The 19,068-nt window shown below is 39.8% G+C and overlaps 1 protein-coding gene across 1 annotated transcript in view; it reads left to right on the forward strand.

The window, feature by feature from the left end:
• Positions 1–4,627: 4,627 nt before the first annotated feature.
• Positions 4,628–19,068, forward strand: part of WDR27 (WD repeat domain 27) — a 123,639-nt gene continuing 109,198 nt past the window's right edge. Inside the window, exons 1-11 of the mRNA XM_063331032.1 lie at positions 4,628–4,810; positions 5,686–5,827; positions 8,175–8,299; positions 8,805–8,918; positions 10,938–10,989; positions 11,800–11,873; positions 12,762–12,876; positions 13,170–13,302; positions 16,916–17,019; positions 17,462–17,529; positions 18,474–18,607. Of these exons, the coding sequence (XP_063187102.1) occupies positions 4,628–4,810; positions 5,686–5,827; positions 8,175–8,299; positions 8,805–8,918; positions 10,938–10,989; positions 11,800–11,873; positions 12,762–12,876; positions 13,170–13,302; positions 16,916–17,019; positions 17,462–17,529; positions 18,474–18,607 (1,244 nt within the window). The remainder of the gene's footprint in view (positions 4,811–5,685; positions 5,828–8,174; positions 8,300–8,804; positions 8,919–10,937; positions 10,990–11,799; positions 11,874–12,761; positions 12,877–13,169; positions 13,303–16,915; positions 17,020–17,461; positions 17,530–18,473; positions 18,608–19,068) is intronic.

Genomic DNA, 19,068 nt, shown 5'->3' on the forward strand with positions numbered 1-19,068 from the left:
TGGTAACGGTTTATGTGACTATCAGCATAAGTTTCGCCTAAGATCACAGAACAGAGAAACACGGTGTGAAGAGAAAAAACAAAAATCATTGCTTTTGAGTACGCATTGGTTTCAACAAAGTTACCTTAAATTGACGGAGCTCTTTAAAATTGTAAGCAAGACCGAAGGATTGAAATTGAAAAACAAATCTGCGCTGACTGTATTTCAAGAGGATCTGTGTGTGTACCCCAAGGGTCCTGTATTCACAGAATGAGCTAATGTTCTGTCTTCATAGCTCTCTAATTTCATAAAACCAACGTAACTTGTTTGGTTCATTCCTACCCCAAACAAATAGGCTGCATAAACCCGCCAAATGTGGATTGTGTTAAATTTGAGCTTTATTAAAATAAATTTCAATCTTATAAACAGGCTTATCAACGGCTTAAAACACATTAAAATATTAAAGCTGATAAATCTCTATTATTTAAAGTTTGTATGTGACTGAATATCGAGACCAATATAAATACACTATTGAACACAGAAGCATGACATGATAAAGAACTGGTGTTTCCCTAAAATGCCTGAAAATTTCAACAGTATTTTATCCATGTGGCTGTCAGTTCCATTTGAAATGGGTGGATACCCAAGCTGTGGGAACACACTGGAGCCAAGGTCTTTTAGCATTGTGTTGCATAGAAACAGGACATTGCCAGGAGGTATGTTTCATGGGGGTGTGGTGTGGTATACATTTCTCACTGCACACTTAGATGTCACCAGTGTTCCCATGCAAGTGTCACCTTGTCCCAACAGGGCAGGAATCTGCTTCTTGTCGTGTTGCTGGATGAGTAGCGTCTCAGCCACTGAGAAGCAGTAACACCAGTTGCAAGGGCAAAAAGCAGTGGTGGTCCACACCTCTCTGAATTGGTCTCCATCAGATGGACGTTACTGGCTCAGGGTCCAGCTGCAGAAAAGCAGTTGGTGCTCTAAATCCTGTTTGAACAGTCAAGAAATTGGTCCAAGATCTCCAATACTTGCTTGGATTTCTACTAGTTCCCTAGTTGTTAGGGAGAGTAGGTTATTGAAAGTACTGTAGCAAAAAACATTGAAAGATGAACCATAGAATCACAGAATTGTTTTGGTTGGAAAAGACCTTTAGATCATTGATTCCAACCACTAACTTAGCACTGACAAGTTACTACTAAACCATGCCCCTCAGCACCACATCTACATATCTTTTAGAATACACATCCAGGGATGGTGACTGAACCACTTCCCTGGGCAGCCTCTTCCAATGCTTGATAACCCCTTCTGTGAAGAAATTTTTCCTACTGTCCAATCTAAACCTCCCCTGGCACAACTGGAGGCCGTTTCCTCCCATCCTGTCACTTGTAACTTGGGAGAAGAGACCGATGCCCACCTCGCTACAACCTCCTTTCAGGTAGTTGCAGAGAGCGATAAGGTCTCCCCTCAGCCTCCTTTTCTCCAGACTAAACAACCCCAGCTCCCTCAGCTGCTCCTCATAACACTTGTGCTCTAGACCATTCACCAGCTTTGTTTCCCTTCTCTGGACTCGCTCCAGTGCCTCAATGGCTTTTTTGTAGTGAGGGGCCCAAAACCAAGGTGCAGCCTCACCGGTGCCGAGTACAGGGGGATGATCACTTCACTAGTCCTGCTGGCCACGCTATTTCTAATACAAGCCAGGATGCTGTTGGCCTTCTTGGCCACCCAGGCACACTGCTGGCTCACATTCAGCCAGCTGTCGACCAACATGCCCGGGTCCTTTTCTGACGGACAGCTTTCCAGCCACTCTTCCCCAAGCCTGTAGCACTGCATGGGGTTGTTGTGCCCCAAGTGTAGGACCTGATACTTGGCCTTGATGAACCTCATACCATTGGCCTTGGCCCATTGATCCAGCCTCCAGATCCCTCTGTAGATTCTTCCTACGCTCAAGCAGATCAACACTCCCACCCAACTTGGTGTCGTTTGCAAACTTACTGAGGGTGCACTCGATCCCCTCATCCAGATCACTGATAAAGACATTAAACAGAACTGTCCCCAATACTGAGCCCTGGGGAACACCACTTGTGCCCAGCTGCTAACTGGTGGCTTTAACTCCATTCACCAGCACTCTTTGGGCCCGGCCAGCCAGCCAGTCTTTCACCCAGCAAAGAGTACACCTGTCTAAGCCATGAGCAGCCAGTTTCTCCAGGAAAAAGTGGGAAACAGTGTCAAAGGCCTTACTAAAGTCTAGGAAGACAACATCCACAGCCTTTCCCTCATCCACTAAGTGCGTTACCTTGTCATAGATCAGGTTAGTCAAGCAGGACCTGCCTTTCATAAGCACATGCTGACCTGATCGCCTGGTTGTCCTGTACGTGCCACATGATGACGCTCAAGATAATCTGCTCCATAACCTTCCCTGGCACCAAGGTCAGACCTTCTAGCCCTTCTTGTAGACAGGTGTCACATTTGCTAACCTCCAGTCTTCTGGGGCGTCCCCGGTTTAGCCAGGACTGCTGATAAATGATGTAAGTTGGCTTGGTGAGCACTTCTGCCAGCTCCCTCGGGTGGATCCCATCCAGCCCCATAAATGTGTGCGTGTCCAAGTGGTTAGCAGGTTGGTAACCATTTCCCCTTGGATTATGGGGGGGTTCACTCTGCTCCCTGTCCCTGTCTTCCAGCCTGGGGGGCTGGGTACCCAGAGAACAACTGGTCTTAGTATTAAAGACTGAGGCAAAGGCAGCATTACGTACCTCACCCTTTTCCTCATCCTCTGCCACTATGTTTGCCCCCGCATCCAATAGAGAACAGAGGTTCTCCTTAGCCCTCCTTTTGTTACTAATGTATTTATAGAAACATATTTATTGTCTTTTATGGCAGTAGACAGATTAAGTTCTATTTGGGAACTGGCCCTTCTAATTTTCTCCCTGCTTAACTTCATGACCTCCTTGTAGTCCTCCTGAGTTGTCTGCCCCTTCTTCCAAAGGTCATAAGCTCACTTTTTCCCCCCTGAGTTTCAGCCAAAACTCTCTGTTCAGCCAGGTCAGTCTTCTTCCCCACCGGCTTGTCTTCCAGCACATGGAGACGGCCTGCTCCTGTGCCTTTAGGATTTTATTCTTGAAGACTGTCCAGCCTTACTCCTTTGCCCTTCAGGACCGCCTCCCAAGGGACTCTGTCAAGCAGTCTCTTAAACAGGTAAAAGTCTGCCCTCTGGAAGTCCAAGGTAGCAGTTCTGCTGACCCCCCACTTTACCTCTCCAAGAATCAAAACTTTTGTCGCTATGCCCAAGACAGCCTCTAACTGTCACATGACCCATCAGTCCTTCTCTATTCACAAAGAACAGAAACTACAGAAAATAAAATACAGTGGAAAGCATTGGGAAAAAAAAGCGTACTGAACTGCCTAGAAACAATTACAGGCAAGGACACAGCATGTTTCAGAACAAGTTCTGAACGAGTTTGCCTGCCTGAACAACCCTTTTCCTGTATCAGCATGTATCATTCTTTACTAATGAATAAACTGTCATAACACATTCATGACTGTACCACTCATGAAAATTGTCATCAGCACATTACTATAATTTTTTTCTCAAGTATTTTCAGCCATGAGTCACAGTTCAGAAAAGAAATACTGTCACATGCAGTGCATTGAGTTACCTCTATGCAGCTGGTGCTCAATACAGTGGTAGGGACATCTTCCACTGGACCAGGTTGTTCAGAGCCCCATCCAACCCGACCCTGAACACTTCCAATGACATCCACAACTTCTCTGGGCAACCTGTTCCAGTGCCTCACCACCCTCATCGTAAAAAATTACCTCCTTATGTCCAATTTAAATCTACCCTCATTCAGTTAAAAACAATTTCCCTTTGTCCTGTCCCTACAGGCCTTGGTAAAAAGTCTCTCTCCATCTTATAAGCCGCCTTTAAGTATTGAAAGGCCACAATAAGATCTCCCCGGAGCCTTCTCTTCTCCAGGGTGAACAACCCCAATCCTTTCGGCCTTTCTTCATAGGAGAGGTGTTTCGGGCCCTCCTGTGGACTCGCTCCCACATACTCGTGTCAGTCTTGTGCTGTGGTCCCAGAGCTGGCCGTAGCGCTCCAGGTGGGGTTTCATGAGGGAGGAGTCGAGGGGAGAGAATGGCCGCCCTCGACCTGCTGGCCGCCCTGCTTTCTATGCAGCCCAGGGTTCGGTTGAGGAGGGCAAAGGCCCCTTGGCGCCGACGCCACGTTTTGGAGGCAGGGACAACGGCCGCAAGCGGCTGTTGCCGATGGCTGGGGCCTGCGCTGCGCTGGGCGCCCGCAGGCGGCGCGGGCGAGCCGTTATGCTCGCGCTCAGCCGTTGCCCAGCTGCTGCGGGCGGGAGAGCGGCCGGGCCGCGCGGGGCCCTGAGGGGAAGGCGGCCGCCACGCTGCCGCCGCGCTCGGCGGGCGAGGCGGGGGTTTGTCCCGCTCGGCCACCCGTCGGCGGGGCCGGGCTGTGGGGCCGGATAAGAGCGGGAGCCGCGGAGCCGGGCGGCCCCCTACGCGTCTCCCCGCGGCGGGCTGTGTGTCCCGGGCACCCCCGCGCTGTCAGGCGGTAAGGACGCAGCCGGTGAGGCGAAGCCGGTCCCCTCTGGGGCTTCGCCGCGGGGCCCGTGTCAGCCGCAGGATGGAAAGCGGCGGGGACCGCTGTTCTGCTGAAGGAAACTGCAGTCCTGACGTGGTCTGCGAAAAACACTTGTTTAAATCCAAACTGTCGGAGTCCCTTGTTCAGCTGGCGTGTAGTCACCATCACTATGCTTTCCCTTTGAACTGCAACGAGTTATGCATCTGGAATACAGCGACTGCTCAGGTAAACCCAAAAGATGTCTCTTTATAGGCTGTTATTTCAGAAGGAGACAAAAAGGAAGATATAAAAAAAATATTCGGGGATAGCATAGGAGTGTCAGGTTTCGCTTTAATGCTGGGAAGACATTAGCATTTGTTATGAGCATTGTTACTGAGATGAGACTAATGTAAACTGTTGTGGTGGGTTGACCCTGGCTGGCAGCTAAACCACCACCCAGTCTCCTCCTCACTCCTTCCCAGCGAGGCGAAGGAGAAAATCAGATAGGCAAAAGTGAGAAGAACTCATGGGTCAAGATAAAGATAATTTAACGAGTGAATGACAGAGGAAAAAAGAAGTGATACAAACGCAATCACTCATGACCACATACAAGCGGACCAGTCCCCAGCCAGGCTTCAAGAACACAACCCCTCAGTCCCCCAATACCTTCATCCAATACCCCAGTTTTATTGCTGAGCACAACATCATATGGTAGGGAATATCCCTTTGCCATTTCAGGCCAGCTGTCCTGGCTCTGTCCCTGTTGAGTCTCTTGTGCACCTCCAGCCTATTCGCTGGGGGTGGGGTGGGGCGGCACAGAGTGGGAAAAAGAGAAAGCCTTGATGCTGTGCATGCACTCTTTGGCAACAGCCAAAACATTGGTGTGTTATCAACACTGTTTTTGTCACAAAATGCAAAGCTCTGCACTGTGCAAGATGCTATGAACAAAGTTAACTCCATACCAGACAGACCCAGTACAACTACATAGTAGTTAAGTGATTTTGAAACAATAAAGAAAAAATAGTTGTTTTGGTAATGATGTTATCCATTTGTAATTTTGTATTGTTCATAATCTGAGTTTGAAGTGACTCATTTATCTCTTCTTTATCTGCATTTGTCAGCCATTACGTTTGTCAGGACATCATTACTCAATTTCTGCGGTGTCATTTGGAAGTAAACCCAACCCACTACTTGTCTGCTCTGCTTCTCGTGAACGTGTGATAGTGTGGAATCTTGACGAATGCACACAGAAAGTGCAAGAAGGTAGAATATTATTTATATAACATATACATATTACGTATATATAAAAGGAAGCAATGCAAAGGCAATCACTCACCACCTCTTACAGGCAGACCAATGCCCAGCCAGTCTCTGAGCAATGGCCATCTTAGAAGACAACTCCCCAACACCTCCTTTTCTTCCACTACTACTGCTATAAAAAGGTTGTTATTTCTGCGTAGCATGCGTTAGCCACTCAGATTCATCAGCCCTAACAGTGACCAATACTGCTTTATTTCTGTTGCTCGTCTTTGGCAACGCCAAGCTGAATCAGGCCCGTAGTCCAGGCAGTCTGGTCATCATACCTTCCCAGAAAACCGGGCATTAACAACCGCCGCGCTCCCGAGAGCCCACTGGCCCGCAGCGCCCGGGGGCACACCCCCGCGGCGACGTGGTGCGGGGCCGGGGATGCGGGGGGCGAGCGTGCGGCCCCGGGAGCTGGCCAAGGTGCTGTGCGGGTGGGGGCGAGTGCGGGCAACCTCGGGGGAAACGCAGAGAAGCACTGCAAAGGCAGTTAAGTTGTACTACAGTGGAATAAAAGGCACAGCAAAATTTTTAACTATAGCAGCACTGCATAACTAAGCATGAAATGCCAAAATAACTAAATGCTACTTATTCTGGAATATGTGTAGAACTAGTGTTTTACATCCTGCTTTGTCTGGTCCTGTCTCTCCTTCTGCCTCTGTTTGGAACACTATTGTCATGTGTATGGAGGAGCAAGGCAAGTATCTGATTTGGGAGGATAGTGCACGAGTGAAAGAGTGTTATGATGATCTAACACAAAGAAAGCAGAAGTTCCAGTATCCTGACCACCATCTTGGTTTGGAGCCTCAACCAATGGTGTTGGCTTCTAGGGACCAGTGCTAACTCCTCTTTGAGCTTAAATCAATTGGAAAGTAGAGGAATAATAGAAAGAAAGGGAGTAAGACCCCTGGAGTCACGACTCACTGGAGTCCCAATGACACTTTGTCCAAAATGTATTGTTATGACATGGTAATTGAGAGATATTTCAGTCACCCTTTGGTGTCAATATTGAGAGTCATATGGCATTGTCCAACACTATTAGAAGTTTCCTCCCTCTTATCTGTGGGTAGGTATTTGCCTATGATTTAATGTGTGGGAGTTGTCTCTTGTATACTACTCCACAATGAATTTGCAAATCTACATATTATGAAAATTAATGTTGTAAAGAAAAGTGAACATTTTAAGTGGTTTTATAATAAATGTCATTATTACATTTTAACCCATGTAAGAGTAACATAGAGAAAAATGGAAGTTAGAAATAGACAGTTAGTAGCAGACAGAATATGTGTAGCTTTTATACAAAGACATTTGAGAGCCAGATTATCTTCTGCTGCCCTCTCTTTCGCTTTTCCTCTCTATCCACAGGCACTTTCGCAGATGCTGTGTAGTCTTTCCCTCCCCAAAACGTGCTCTGCACAGTCTTGGCATGTTTTCTCTGACCATATTCTTATCAACTGTATCAAGGTAGTTAGGGAGTTCTTTGTGTCATCCATCTCTCCATCTTGGTAGATCTTGACACAATAATCAATTGTAGAAGCACTCTACAGCATCTGGGATAAAACCTAGGAAAGGACATGTATCGTTGTTGTGCCTGTATCCTAGTTAATTTGTTGCCTATGAAATCCTAAAATTTAATGAGATGTCCAAAATCTCCTCACATAGTTAAAGGTGGTAACATAAAATAGGGATCTGCAGAAGCACGCCTGCTTGAGCCAGTGAGATGACCAGAATGAAGTAAAACATGAGCCTGTTCTCAAAGCTAGTCTTACCATCTGACTCTGTAATTGTATTTAGTGGCGTACTTCCTCTTTCAGCCCTTTCCCACAGCAGAATTAAAACCAAGAGAAGGAAAGTCCCCCGTGCTTGATGGCTGAGTGGCTGGGATATTCTCCTGGAAGAAGTATTTTTCAAACGCCTGTTTTGCTGGGCTTCAGTCAGGATTTCTTGCCTCCAAAATGAATGTAGCACTACTGGGTTCCTTGGGCACATCAGCCTACTCTAAAAAATTGTATCCATGGCAGTTTTCAATGGAAGTATGATTTGATGGTCACACTTATTGTTAGTATCTCAAAGAGTACCAGATCATATCTAGGCAACAAGGCAGATGGAGGAATCTTGCTTGTGCATAGTTCTGTGCTTTGCTTTCCAATAGCCTGGTATAATTAAACTGTGGGTTGTTCTGTACATCTTCCTGACAGAAACTGGGAGAGCTCTGTGGTTAGATAACTGCTATGCAAAGTTTCTAAGAATCTCACTGCACCAGAGTTTTATATTTCATTGAGTCTTATTCACGATAAAATTGCTGCAGGGTTAACACCTCGAGGAATTGTTATAGGAACTCTTTTGGGAATGGTGCTTCATGTAAGATTTAGTCCAGATGACCAACAAGTGGCAGTATGTGCTGGAAAATGGATCTACATGTTAAGTGCAAAGGTGAGATACCATTCTTTGTAGCCATGGTGCTGGTATTTCTTTAACTTATTCACTTTCAAATAAAATCATGATACAGAAATGTTGGTATAATTAAGCAAAAGCATTCATTTTTCTCATAGAGGTGAAAAGTATGAACTAATGCTTGATCATAGAATCATATACCACATAGAAGAACATATTAAAAAAGTTGAAATGAAACACTATCTCAATAACTTAGAAGAAGAAAATATTCTGAGGACATCTGAAAAATTACTCCTATGTCGTTCATTCTGAAGAAGCAAATGTAATGTGTAGTGGTTTTGCCAGCAGGAAGATATACAGGGTCTACAGTTTCCATAAGAAAAATCACATTGAATTAATATTTTGTATCCAAAACTGGCAATTTTTAGCAACAGTTATTAATTATTATTAATTATTAATTAATTAATTATTAACTAACTATTAAATAATTATAATTTTTAGTTTGAAATCTAATCTGATTTTATTTTTACTTGACTAATTACAGAATGAAGTTATACTAGCTGAATTGGATGGCCACTTGGCACCAGTGACTGCTGCTGAGTTTTGCACATGGGAGAAAAGTATGCTTGTATCAGTGTCAGAAGACAGAACCTTTAAGGCAAGAAAACTGTAGAGCTGCACCTTAAAAAAATATAATTTAGTGAATATGTGAAGTAGGTTTTTTTCCCTTTAAATATTTTCTGAAGATTAAGCAAAAAATCTTTGACTTTACAGAGATCAGGACATTATTCTTAAAGTTGCTTGGGAAATTATTGTAAAAATTAATTACTCTTTTTTAAAAGAGTAATGCAGGGTTTGTATATTCAAAACTTTGTACAGTGAAGTGTTAACTTTGGTGATTATTATCATCTGTCAAATGGAAATAAAATATTTTGATCAGTTTGGTTGTAATTTCAGGTATGCTGAACTGAATGAAAGCATTTCACTTTGAGTCTGCTGACACCGATTGCAATTTTCCCTTTTGGGAATTTTGGGCTATTGCATGTAGTGGCTGGGTAATTGCATACTGGTAGGATTTTTTGCCAGACATCTTATACAATGACACCATGGATTGCTGCTGCTGTACGTGACAACAATTGAAGACAACTTAGACAGTAAGGGGAAAAAAAGAGCTTAAGTGAACCCAAGGTATCTTCCAGGAGATACTGGGTGGGTACCTTGATTAGATACAGTTTAGTCTACTACTGATTGTCCTCTATATGATTCTAAACATAGCCCAACATTTTGGTTCTACAAGCTAAAGTAAAATTAAAGTTTACTATATCAAAGGCTGGGGGTTTTGTTTGTTTGTTTGTCTTTCCTAAATTCAATTTTTATGTAACTGTCTGTTCTGGAGACAATGTGATTTTGATTTTTTGTCCTGGTCTTGAAAAAAAAAAGCGAATATTTAATTGGAATTTTAGGAAATATTAATAATTCTGACTTTCTGTTTGATTGCTTCTTATTTAGTTTATGTTGATCTAAGAAATTAAATAGTAAAATGACTAAGGTAAAAATGACTAAAGGAAAAGATCTATATGCTTCTTAATGAAGACTTGATAAATTATACAAAATCCGAATAAATAAGTTTGGGGAGGGGTTGTTGTTATTTTTTTTTTTTTTTAACCTCGATAAATGTTGGACTAAAATGACAATCAAATGAAAATATTTTGCAAGTTTCTCAAGTAATTTAGTAAGTAAGTCTTCAAGTTTTATTTTCTCTGCCTGATTCTGCAGATCAGAGGTAATTCTCTGAGGGCAGCCGTACTGGAGTCTATGATAGTTGGCTCCTGTGACTGCGGGACTTGCAGTGTCCAAAACCTTGTTCTCCCCTAGCCCTTTTAGTTGGCCAAAGAATTGAAACAGATGAGAATCTCTTCAGATAAATTTGTGAAGCAAGATCTTAGGAAACAGCTTTTTGGAAGAATGATGTTTACATTCAGAGAGAAATGAGACATGAATAATGAGAAAAGCTTGGGAGCTAAATAGAGGCTCACAACCATGTTCAGAAGGCAGGGATTGACTGTCTGGCTGAGATTTTTTCAATTCCAGCTGTAATAGCAATGATAAATATAGTGGAATTACTTGTGGAGATGAAAGCTCATAGAAGTAACAACATGAGAGGAAAAATTTGGGTTTATTTACCTTTTTTAATCAACTATTAAGCATAAAATGCATCACTTAGAAACGGTCATGTTAATAATGAAAGTTGAGTTATATGTGGGTCTATAGATCATAGTAAGTATTATTGTTATTAATAATGACCTCTTATCCCAGACCCTAGTATGAAAATTGTGAAGCTATGCAAGTTCCCTGTATGAAATCTAGAACCAGTTCAAGTATGTCTTCATTAATTTAGCTTAAGTTACCAAGAGATGAACCTAAGAAAAGATAATAAGTACTTCTAATTACGTTGTGTATCCATACCAGGTGAGTTTCACCTTTTTCACTATGGATACTTATCAATTAAACAAAGCCCTACATAGTTAGAAAAAAATGCTGGAAAAAAATCCTTTACCATGTTGCATCGCTTTCAATGGCTGCATTTCTCTGTTTTCACCACATGATGGCCATTGAAGTTTCTGTTTTCCTTTAAAGATCTAAGTAGGTGCCTATCTTTTTTTTTTTTTCTCTAAAGGTGTGGAACTATTCTACCGGCCAGTTAATATATCAGTCAGGAGTATTAACGCGTAAGTTTTCTTTTTTATACATACTTTTTCATAGCAAAAATACACTCTCTCCCTAAACAATAATATAGAATTATTATAGAAGTATTTAGTTGATTTAGTGAAAATAATTCTAGTAGACAGGTAGTAGTTAACATATTATCCTTTAAAGCCAGTAGTAAGGAGGAAGGCAAGCATTGTCCCCAGTGCAGCAGGGACCCGCCCTCCAATAGCGTTTTTCCTTCAGGAACTATATTGTTTTCAACAGGACCTGCTCAAACTCCCCTTTGGTTGTTCTTGCTTGTGGTGCTGTTAGTGGTGATCGGAGCACATTTTGGGGAAACAAGCTGCATGGAGATTGGTTGTTAAGCTTTGTGCATACATATTATTGGATGAATTTGTGTAAACTAAAAGCTAAAGCCACATGGTAGGAAAGGAGAAGAAGGGGTGATTCCTCCCTGGTTGCCTGTGGCAATTGCTTCCCTTGAAAACCTGCCTTAACCGCAATATCAGGGTTTGCAGGTGCAAGGCCATGAGACTAACAGCATGGGAATAACAAGGGAAAACTAAAACCATGCCACAGCAGCTTGGGTGAAAGGCTGCAGAAAACGACTGCCATGGCAACTTGGGTGAAAGGCAGGCCACAGACCTGCAAATGGAAGGCCCTGAGCAACACAAAAGCTAAGGCACACAAAACATTGTGAAACCCTAATAATTGCAGTAAGGTTTTTTTTCTCCATCCTTTACGAATAGGAGGATTCAATTTTGAATCATGTATTATAATTAAGTATCTGATTTATGTCTACTCTGGAAATAATTTTATCTTTTTTGAAGCAGCATTTCCTTTGTTAAGTCTGCTAATTGATGAAGAAAATAAACAGATTATCACTGGATGTGCTGAGGGACAGGTAAGAATTGGCCATTAAACTTAGTCTCTATGTCAAAACAGTCAACTGCTATTGATGTATCTGTGTATAAAAAAGTTTCACAATCTGCATACATGTTTTGAACTGCTAAAACAGTTATTTTAGTAAGCATAATTCAGTTCTTTGAGCGTAAGCCATATATGGTATATAAGACCTCTATCACAAAATGGAAACTTTTTTCTGAAAACCAGGAAAGTTTCTAAAAGGACAATCAGTGATTATATGAGAAGAGTACACTGAGAGGCTATAAATATGTCTGGTTTAAAAGAAAAAAGGTGAAAAATAGGATTCTCCTATTTTGGCCAAGGAATGAAACACATGACAATAAGTGGAAGAGACTATGATTTCAGCATGTTGGAATTCTAATCAAAATGTGATAATGGTGAATAGGCAGTTCACGTCCGTCGTCTTTAATTTAATGTTAAGAATATGTTTACATGAAATTTTCCAGCTGTTTTTCTTCAGTGTTACCGTTCAGTGAATTGTGAAGAAAATTAAAGATTTAACTATAGTGGTGCGTGAAAAGAGAAAGGTATAAATTAAATTCATGTACATGACTCAGTGAGCAATTACATGCAGGTTACCTGTGACTTTTAATTGTGGGAAATAGTCTATGAGGAGTTTTTTCCAAGACATAAACCTGTGGGAATTAGATGTGCAGTTCAAACGGATAATGGCTAATACTGAATATATGCTTTGATACTCTTAGAAATGCATATAATTGAATTTCTGGTCCAAAATGAGGTTCCAGATACAAAAATTCATTAGTTATACCAACAGTTTTAAATATTGGACCTTTAGTTTGTATTCATGCAAGCTTTATAGTTAGTGTCAAAAGGTTATTGCAATTGCTTTTTCTTTTTCTTGCAGCTTTGGATCTTCAGTTTAATCAGCGGTCATAATTACCGTTGTGTAGCACTTATCAACTTAAAGAAAGAGCAAGAGAAATTCTGTAATAAAGTGTGGAAATCTGGAAAAAAAACAGGTAGCACAGTGCTTCTAGATTGCTGTTTATGGTATATTCTAGTTGTTATTGGCTACTGATGGTGTGCTTTTTATACTATGATAATTATAAGTGGTAGAGTTGTGAGTCTCAGACTGTACCATAGAATTCTTATTGAAGCCGATATGATTTATTATTTATATTATTTAAAAAAGAAACTTCTTGAGTGTGGTCTTAGTTCATGCTACTTTACTACTTCTAATTCTTTCTTAAATCCTATCTGTTTCCCATATTTTTTTGTTTTTATAGCTAGTATTGTTGTCTGTCTTTCCTAGGTGAAGGGCAAAATACTTCCAAGCTCTGCAAAACAAACAACATGAGACCAGAAGGATCAGTGGAAACATCATTGCCTGTCCTCTTAATTGAACACTGTGACTTCTTAATATGTTTCCGTAATGAAGAAAACATGTAAGTCCTTTAAAATGCTGCTAAGTATTTGTCTGGAATCTATTCCTAGGAGTTCCTATTGGTTCTTGGATTATTTTCACTGCAACTTACTATTTTTTTAAAAATGCAGTAGGAAAATCAAAGAACGTGTTTAGTGATCTGCAAGTTTTGGTAGCCTACTCTTAGACAGATAATATACACAAACTGATCCAAAGTTAAAACTGGTTTCTAGTCTGAAAAATTATTTTACAAAATTGGCATTGGGAATAGCCATTTTAGCATCTATTGATTCCAATTGATCAAGGAAGATCAATTAAAAAAATAATCAAGAAGCCAATTAGAATGAAAAGGCCAAATTTATTTGGCCGAAGTTTGCTTTCCTAAGGAAGTAAGTCGGATGCAGTCACTGTGTGCCTGTGTCAGTTTGCCTTCCAAATTTAAATAACTTCTGAACTACATAACCTGTTCTAGCCAAACTTCTGTCAGAGAGACAGACATTTCAAAGCATGGTGTTTTTACTCCTTTCCATGAAATTGGTTGGCCAGGTAGAGGAGAGAGGCCTAAATTAATACTTATATTGCATTTCTTTCCTGAAGAAATATTTAACCATATTATAAGGCGCCTGGGGATCCACTCAGGATACTGCCACAAGAACTGTTTTATAGAACAACTTTTTTGTTGTTGTTATTTATAATTGTCATTTGGAGAAATTTATTGGCCATATCATGTTTTAAGAAACTCTTGTTCAACCCTTTGCCTATGGTGGGTTACACAGGTATAACTGATTAATCTTCTGGTTACATATAGAAACAATTTTTGATAAACAGGGAAGAAAAATACCCAGCAGTCTTGGATCATTTTGTTTGTCTTTATGTCAAATTGCAATACTTCTTAACAGTTATTTTCATGATGCTTGCATTTTCAGAAGGACTACCATTGAAAGGAAGGAAATGGTGATTTTAAAAATGTACATCTCAGACATACTTTAATGGAATGTCAGAACTCCAAGGCCAGAAGATTAATTATTACAGTCAGTTAGTCTTTTTGCTTGTATAATACCACTCTCAAATCAACAAAACTTTGTCTTCATCAAAGCTATAGGTTTGATTTGAACTACAGCACATCTTTAAAGATGTCTTTAATTGAGTTGTTACAGCAACTGACTCATTCCATTTTATTTCTAAATTGAGTTAACCTCTTTTCATGTACAGTTGTTGGCTCTTAGTATGTTTTTTATTTTGATAGTCTAGAACCAGCTACTATCAAGTTCCCTCCTTGCATAGCAAATTATGGGTCATGAATAAGTTATCTCTACACTCCTGGATAAAATAATTTGCACCTTGTGTAAGGCATGTGTAAGGCATGTAATATTTTTAACATTTGCTTTTGAACTTTTCCTGAAATTCAATCGCATTTCTTTTTCAATGCCCTTTTTGGATATGGTTTCCTGAAATGGATCCACAGTAATAGGTTAATTGAAATAATTTTCTGAATTGAGATAACATCACTTCCTGTACTCGCCTGATACTGCCTGGCATTGTACATCTAAGGACTATTTATGCTTTCAGCTATTTCATCACAGTTGGAGGTTTTGTTCTGCTTATAAACAACCATGACCATTAAATTATTACTATTAATCCAGTTCCATTATATTTTTGGGTTTAGAGTTTTGTATTTAGAGGTATTTTTCTGTTTAATTTTTAAATTACCATGTGCTGGTTTTAGCAGGTGGTTCAGATTTGTCTGAACAACTGAGGAATCCCTGATTTACCATTTTTTCTGCCTGCAATGAAATGCAACAATGAAACTTTTTTGCAAGACTGATATGCAAAAAATTACCGGCCTCATATCTCCCTAAGCTTTTTGACATTGAGTAATTTCTTCACAGTGGATGGCATTTTATTATTTTAAAGTGGGTGTGAGATCAACTTCCTGTATATATTGGTTGACATCATCGTTCATAATAACTTGATAGTGCCACTTCTTTATAAATAATTCAAAGAATTCACAAATTAAATCAGTCTCTTACTGCCGTGCATGAAAGTAGTGCAAACCACAAATAAAATTATACAGAGCACATAAAAATGTCACAAACCACAACTGAAACTGTCTTCCCCTATCTGATTTTTAGAGTATTTGACTGTTTCTGTTTTGTTGTGTTTTTTTTTTTTTTCTATAAAAAAATACTTAGCCACTGTGGTGAGTCTTTTCATGCCAAGTTTCAGCTTTATATTTTTACATACCCTTATTTCAACTCTTGTACTCTGACCTTACAAATCAATCCAGTAAGTCTATGCACTCTTATTTGGAAAATGTATTAAAATGTTGTGGTTTAACTCCAGCCAGCAACTGGGACCATGCAGCCATTCACTCCCCTCACCCTCACTTCACCCCCCCATTCCCCCGAGAAGGGCAGGGAGAAGAGGGAGAAAAAGGATGAAAAACACTCATGGGTTGAGGTGGAGACAGTTTAATGGCACAGTAATGGAAGAGAAAATAATAAAAATAAAATAATAATAATAAATTATTAATAATAAATAATAATAGTAAAAAATTATACAAAATAAAGTGATACAATGCAATTGCTCTCACCACCCGATGTTTGATTGCCCAGCCTGTCCTGAGCAGCGATCGTGGATTCCTGCTCCCCAGCTAGCCACCATTTATATACTGTGCATGACATCTATGGTATGGAATATTCCTTTCGCCACCTTGTCCTGTTTGTGCTCCTTCTCAGCTTCTATGGGAAGCTGAAAAAGTCCTTGACTTAATACAAACATTACTTAGCAACAACTAAACCAATACATGTTATCTCATAGTTATTTTCAGTATAAATCCAAGACACAGCAGCTAGTAGGAAGAAAATTAAGTCTGTCCCAGCTGAAATGAAGACATTGACCATAATGTCCGTTTTTATTAACTATGGCATCAAAACATTTTCTGTTCGAGGACGACAACCGTTATTTTGTTATAATGATCTTATGCTTGATAACATTTTTCTTCTGTGAGGGTGTTGACTGAAACTGTAACCAGTTGGTCTACCCTGTGGTGTTTGCAAAGACTGGATTTCATTACCTAACTGCAATACTACTGCCACTAAGCACAGACTGAGACAGACATTCAAGGCTCGTCTGTTTTTTCCCCCTTAATTTTTGCTGTTTTTTTTCTTGTACTTTAACTATGTACAAACACACCTTAAATTTCACTGCTTTTTGTGTGTTCATATTACAGGTGATAAAAGTAAGAATATACGTGGATTTGCGCCTTTGTTTGAATTCAGCTTTTGTGTATACAGTGCTTTACAGCATCTTTGTGTTACAAACATAAGTTATTTTTGAAGAAAAGTGTTTCCTATGCTGTTTTAGACTTGCTATGAGCACTTACATAAAATCAAGGATTGTGTGTTCTGTTCTTAGCTTTCAAAACTTCAACGTTTGATTGAAACTTTTTAGTTTGAGCTGCAGATTTTTAAAAAAAATCCGTAAATTTAAAATCTTTTTTTGGGGTTGTGGTTTATTATTATTGTTCTGGGAATGGGTAACAAGTATTAAGAAAACCCAATTGCTGTGTTTTGGATAGTAATAAGGAAAGCTTCTTTATCATACTCAGTTAATTTTTTCTCCTTTTTTAATAGATCTTCTGCCCTGAGTACTAACTATTTTTGGATAGGAAGCTCTACTGGCTTGCTAATAATTAATTTGGCAAACTTTGAATTAGAAGGTTTTTTATCTTACAAAGGTATGATAATAAAACATCTGACTACACCATAATGTGATTGCTTACCTTTGTTATCTGATATAAATAGTATAAGAATTAGTTTGTGAAACAGCAGAATACAGTAAAACCTAAGTGGGTTTTTTAAAATGTTTTTTTTTTCTAATTAATTTTTATGTGTTTTTCTGCCATTACTGACTTGTCTCAGAAGATGTGTTGACACTAGGTTTCTGTAGTGGCTAGCAATGAATTTTTATCTGATTTTGCAGTTTATGAGTGTTAATACAAGGAATGTTATTCTAGTCCTACTTTACAATGTGGGGGTAAGCTAGGATATATATACTGAAGACGGTGGATTATAGTGGTGTCAAATTAGTATGAGTAATTTTTTTTTCCTGTCTTAGTGATAGTTTTTTCTTTTGAAATGCAAACTCAATTTTATAGCACTATGTTCTTTTTGGCAAAGATTACAGTGACCTCAGCATTCGGTTTGCTGGATCATGTGCAATAACACGGAAGGCAGTTAATGGAAAGGTAATTATACAGTAAACATTGATTTAACGAATGTTTACATTTCCAGTTATTTTCAATAAGTATTAATTATGCATTTTGTTTAATTTTGCATTTATTTTGCTTGGGGTGAATTACACAGTAGTTTCTCTGGAGAAGGTTGATTCTTCTTTATGGAATCTACTAGTTTACATACATGGGTGGTTTTAAAGCTCTCACAGTTTGTGTACTGTCCAAAGTGACTAATAAGCAAAACGTGAATTGTTTTTTATAGTGTTCAGTGTGTACTTTGGATGTCAAGAATGACCATTGGGGGAGCAGAGGCAATCTTTTCAGGGAAAAAAGATACAAGCATTGTTATGCTTCGTTTCTCAAACAAATGCTAGGATGAACTGCTTCTGAATCCTTCCAAGAAATCTGTGCAGACTATTTGAGTTGTGAGAAAATTTCTGTGGAAAGTCACTAAGCGCTTTTAAGGAAGTGAAAGGCATTCTTTTTTGTATACTCCATTTTTTATGTTACAGTTTTCCTATAGAAGTGAGCTGAATCTAGGTCTTTCTACATATTTAACATAGCAGAGTTTTGTTTTAAAGAAGGATTTTGTTTTAAATTCAGTTCTTAGCATGTTCTCAGCATGTCTCTGAAACCAGTCTTTCTTCCATGTGTGCTTCTTTTCTCACAACTCTTAACTGCAGAAATATATATATTGTAGAAGGTATTGGAATTTCTGTGACTGTTACATATGCAAGTCTATTAAGACACATATTTAAGCAACATAAGCCTATTTTTGAAGGATAGCATTAACCACTTTTTGCTGCTTAATGCTCTGCAAGACTAAATCCATGGATATTTTTGACTAATTTTCATAAATGACACAAAGTGATTTAATTTTCCATTATAAATGCTTCAGTGCTGGAGCTTAAATTATGAAGTAAATGGAGTGTTATTTTATGGTATAATTGCTGCAGGTTTTATGCTTGATCACCTCAATGTTTGAAGATATTATTGCTGTGTTGGAAGTTAACCTTGCTGCATTGGTGAGAACTCAGCAGACTGATTTTCTACTAAGTAGAAACAAAAAAAGTCTATCGGTTATTGCCAGGTACAGAATAACTTTAAATGTTTTCTTTCCTCTGAGTTGGATTATGTGTTAGTTTTCCTGACACTGAAGTGCATCAGATGGTTTTGTACAGTGCCATTTGTTGACATGGGATCATGTTTTAGTTGTATTGAGTGGGAGAAATCACAGAATCAAAGAGTGATTGAGATTGTAAGGCACCTCTGCCAGACTTCTTGTCCAGCCGCCCACCTCAAGCAAGGCCACCTAGAGCCAGTTGCCCAGCACCATGTCCTTTTGAATATTTCCAGTGAGGGAGACTCCATATTGTCTCTGGGCAGCCTGTGTCAATGCTCAGTCACTCTCACAAGTAAGAAAGTGTTTCCTAGTGTTCAGAGAGGACCTCCTGGACCTCCTGTATTTCAGTTTGTGCCCATTGCCTCTTGTCCTTTCACTGGGCAGATGGCACATGGCCTGACCTTGTCTTCCTGACAGCCATGTACTGG

This window comes from Chroicocephalus ridibundus, chromosome 3 (assembly GCF_963924245.1).
Source record: "Chroicocephalus ridibundus chromosome 3, bChrRid1.1, whole genome shotgun sequence".
Classification (NCBI taxonomy): Eukaryota; Metazoa; Chordata; class Aves; order Charadriiformes; family Laridae; genus Chroicocephalus; species Chroicocephalus ridibundus.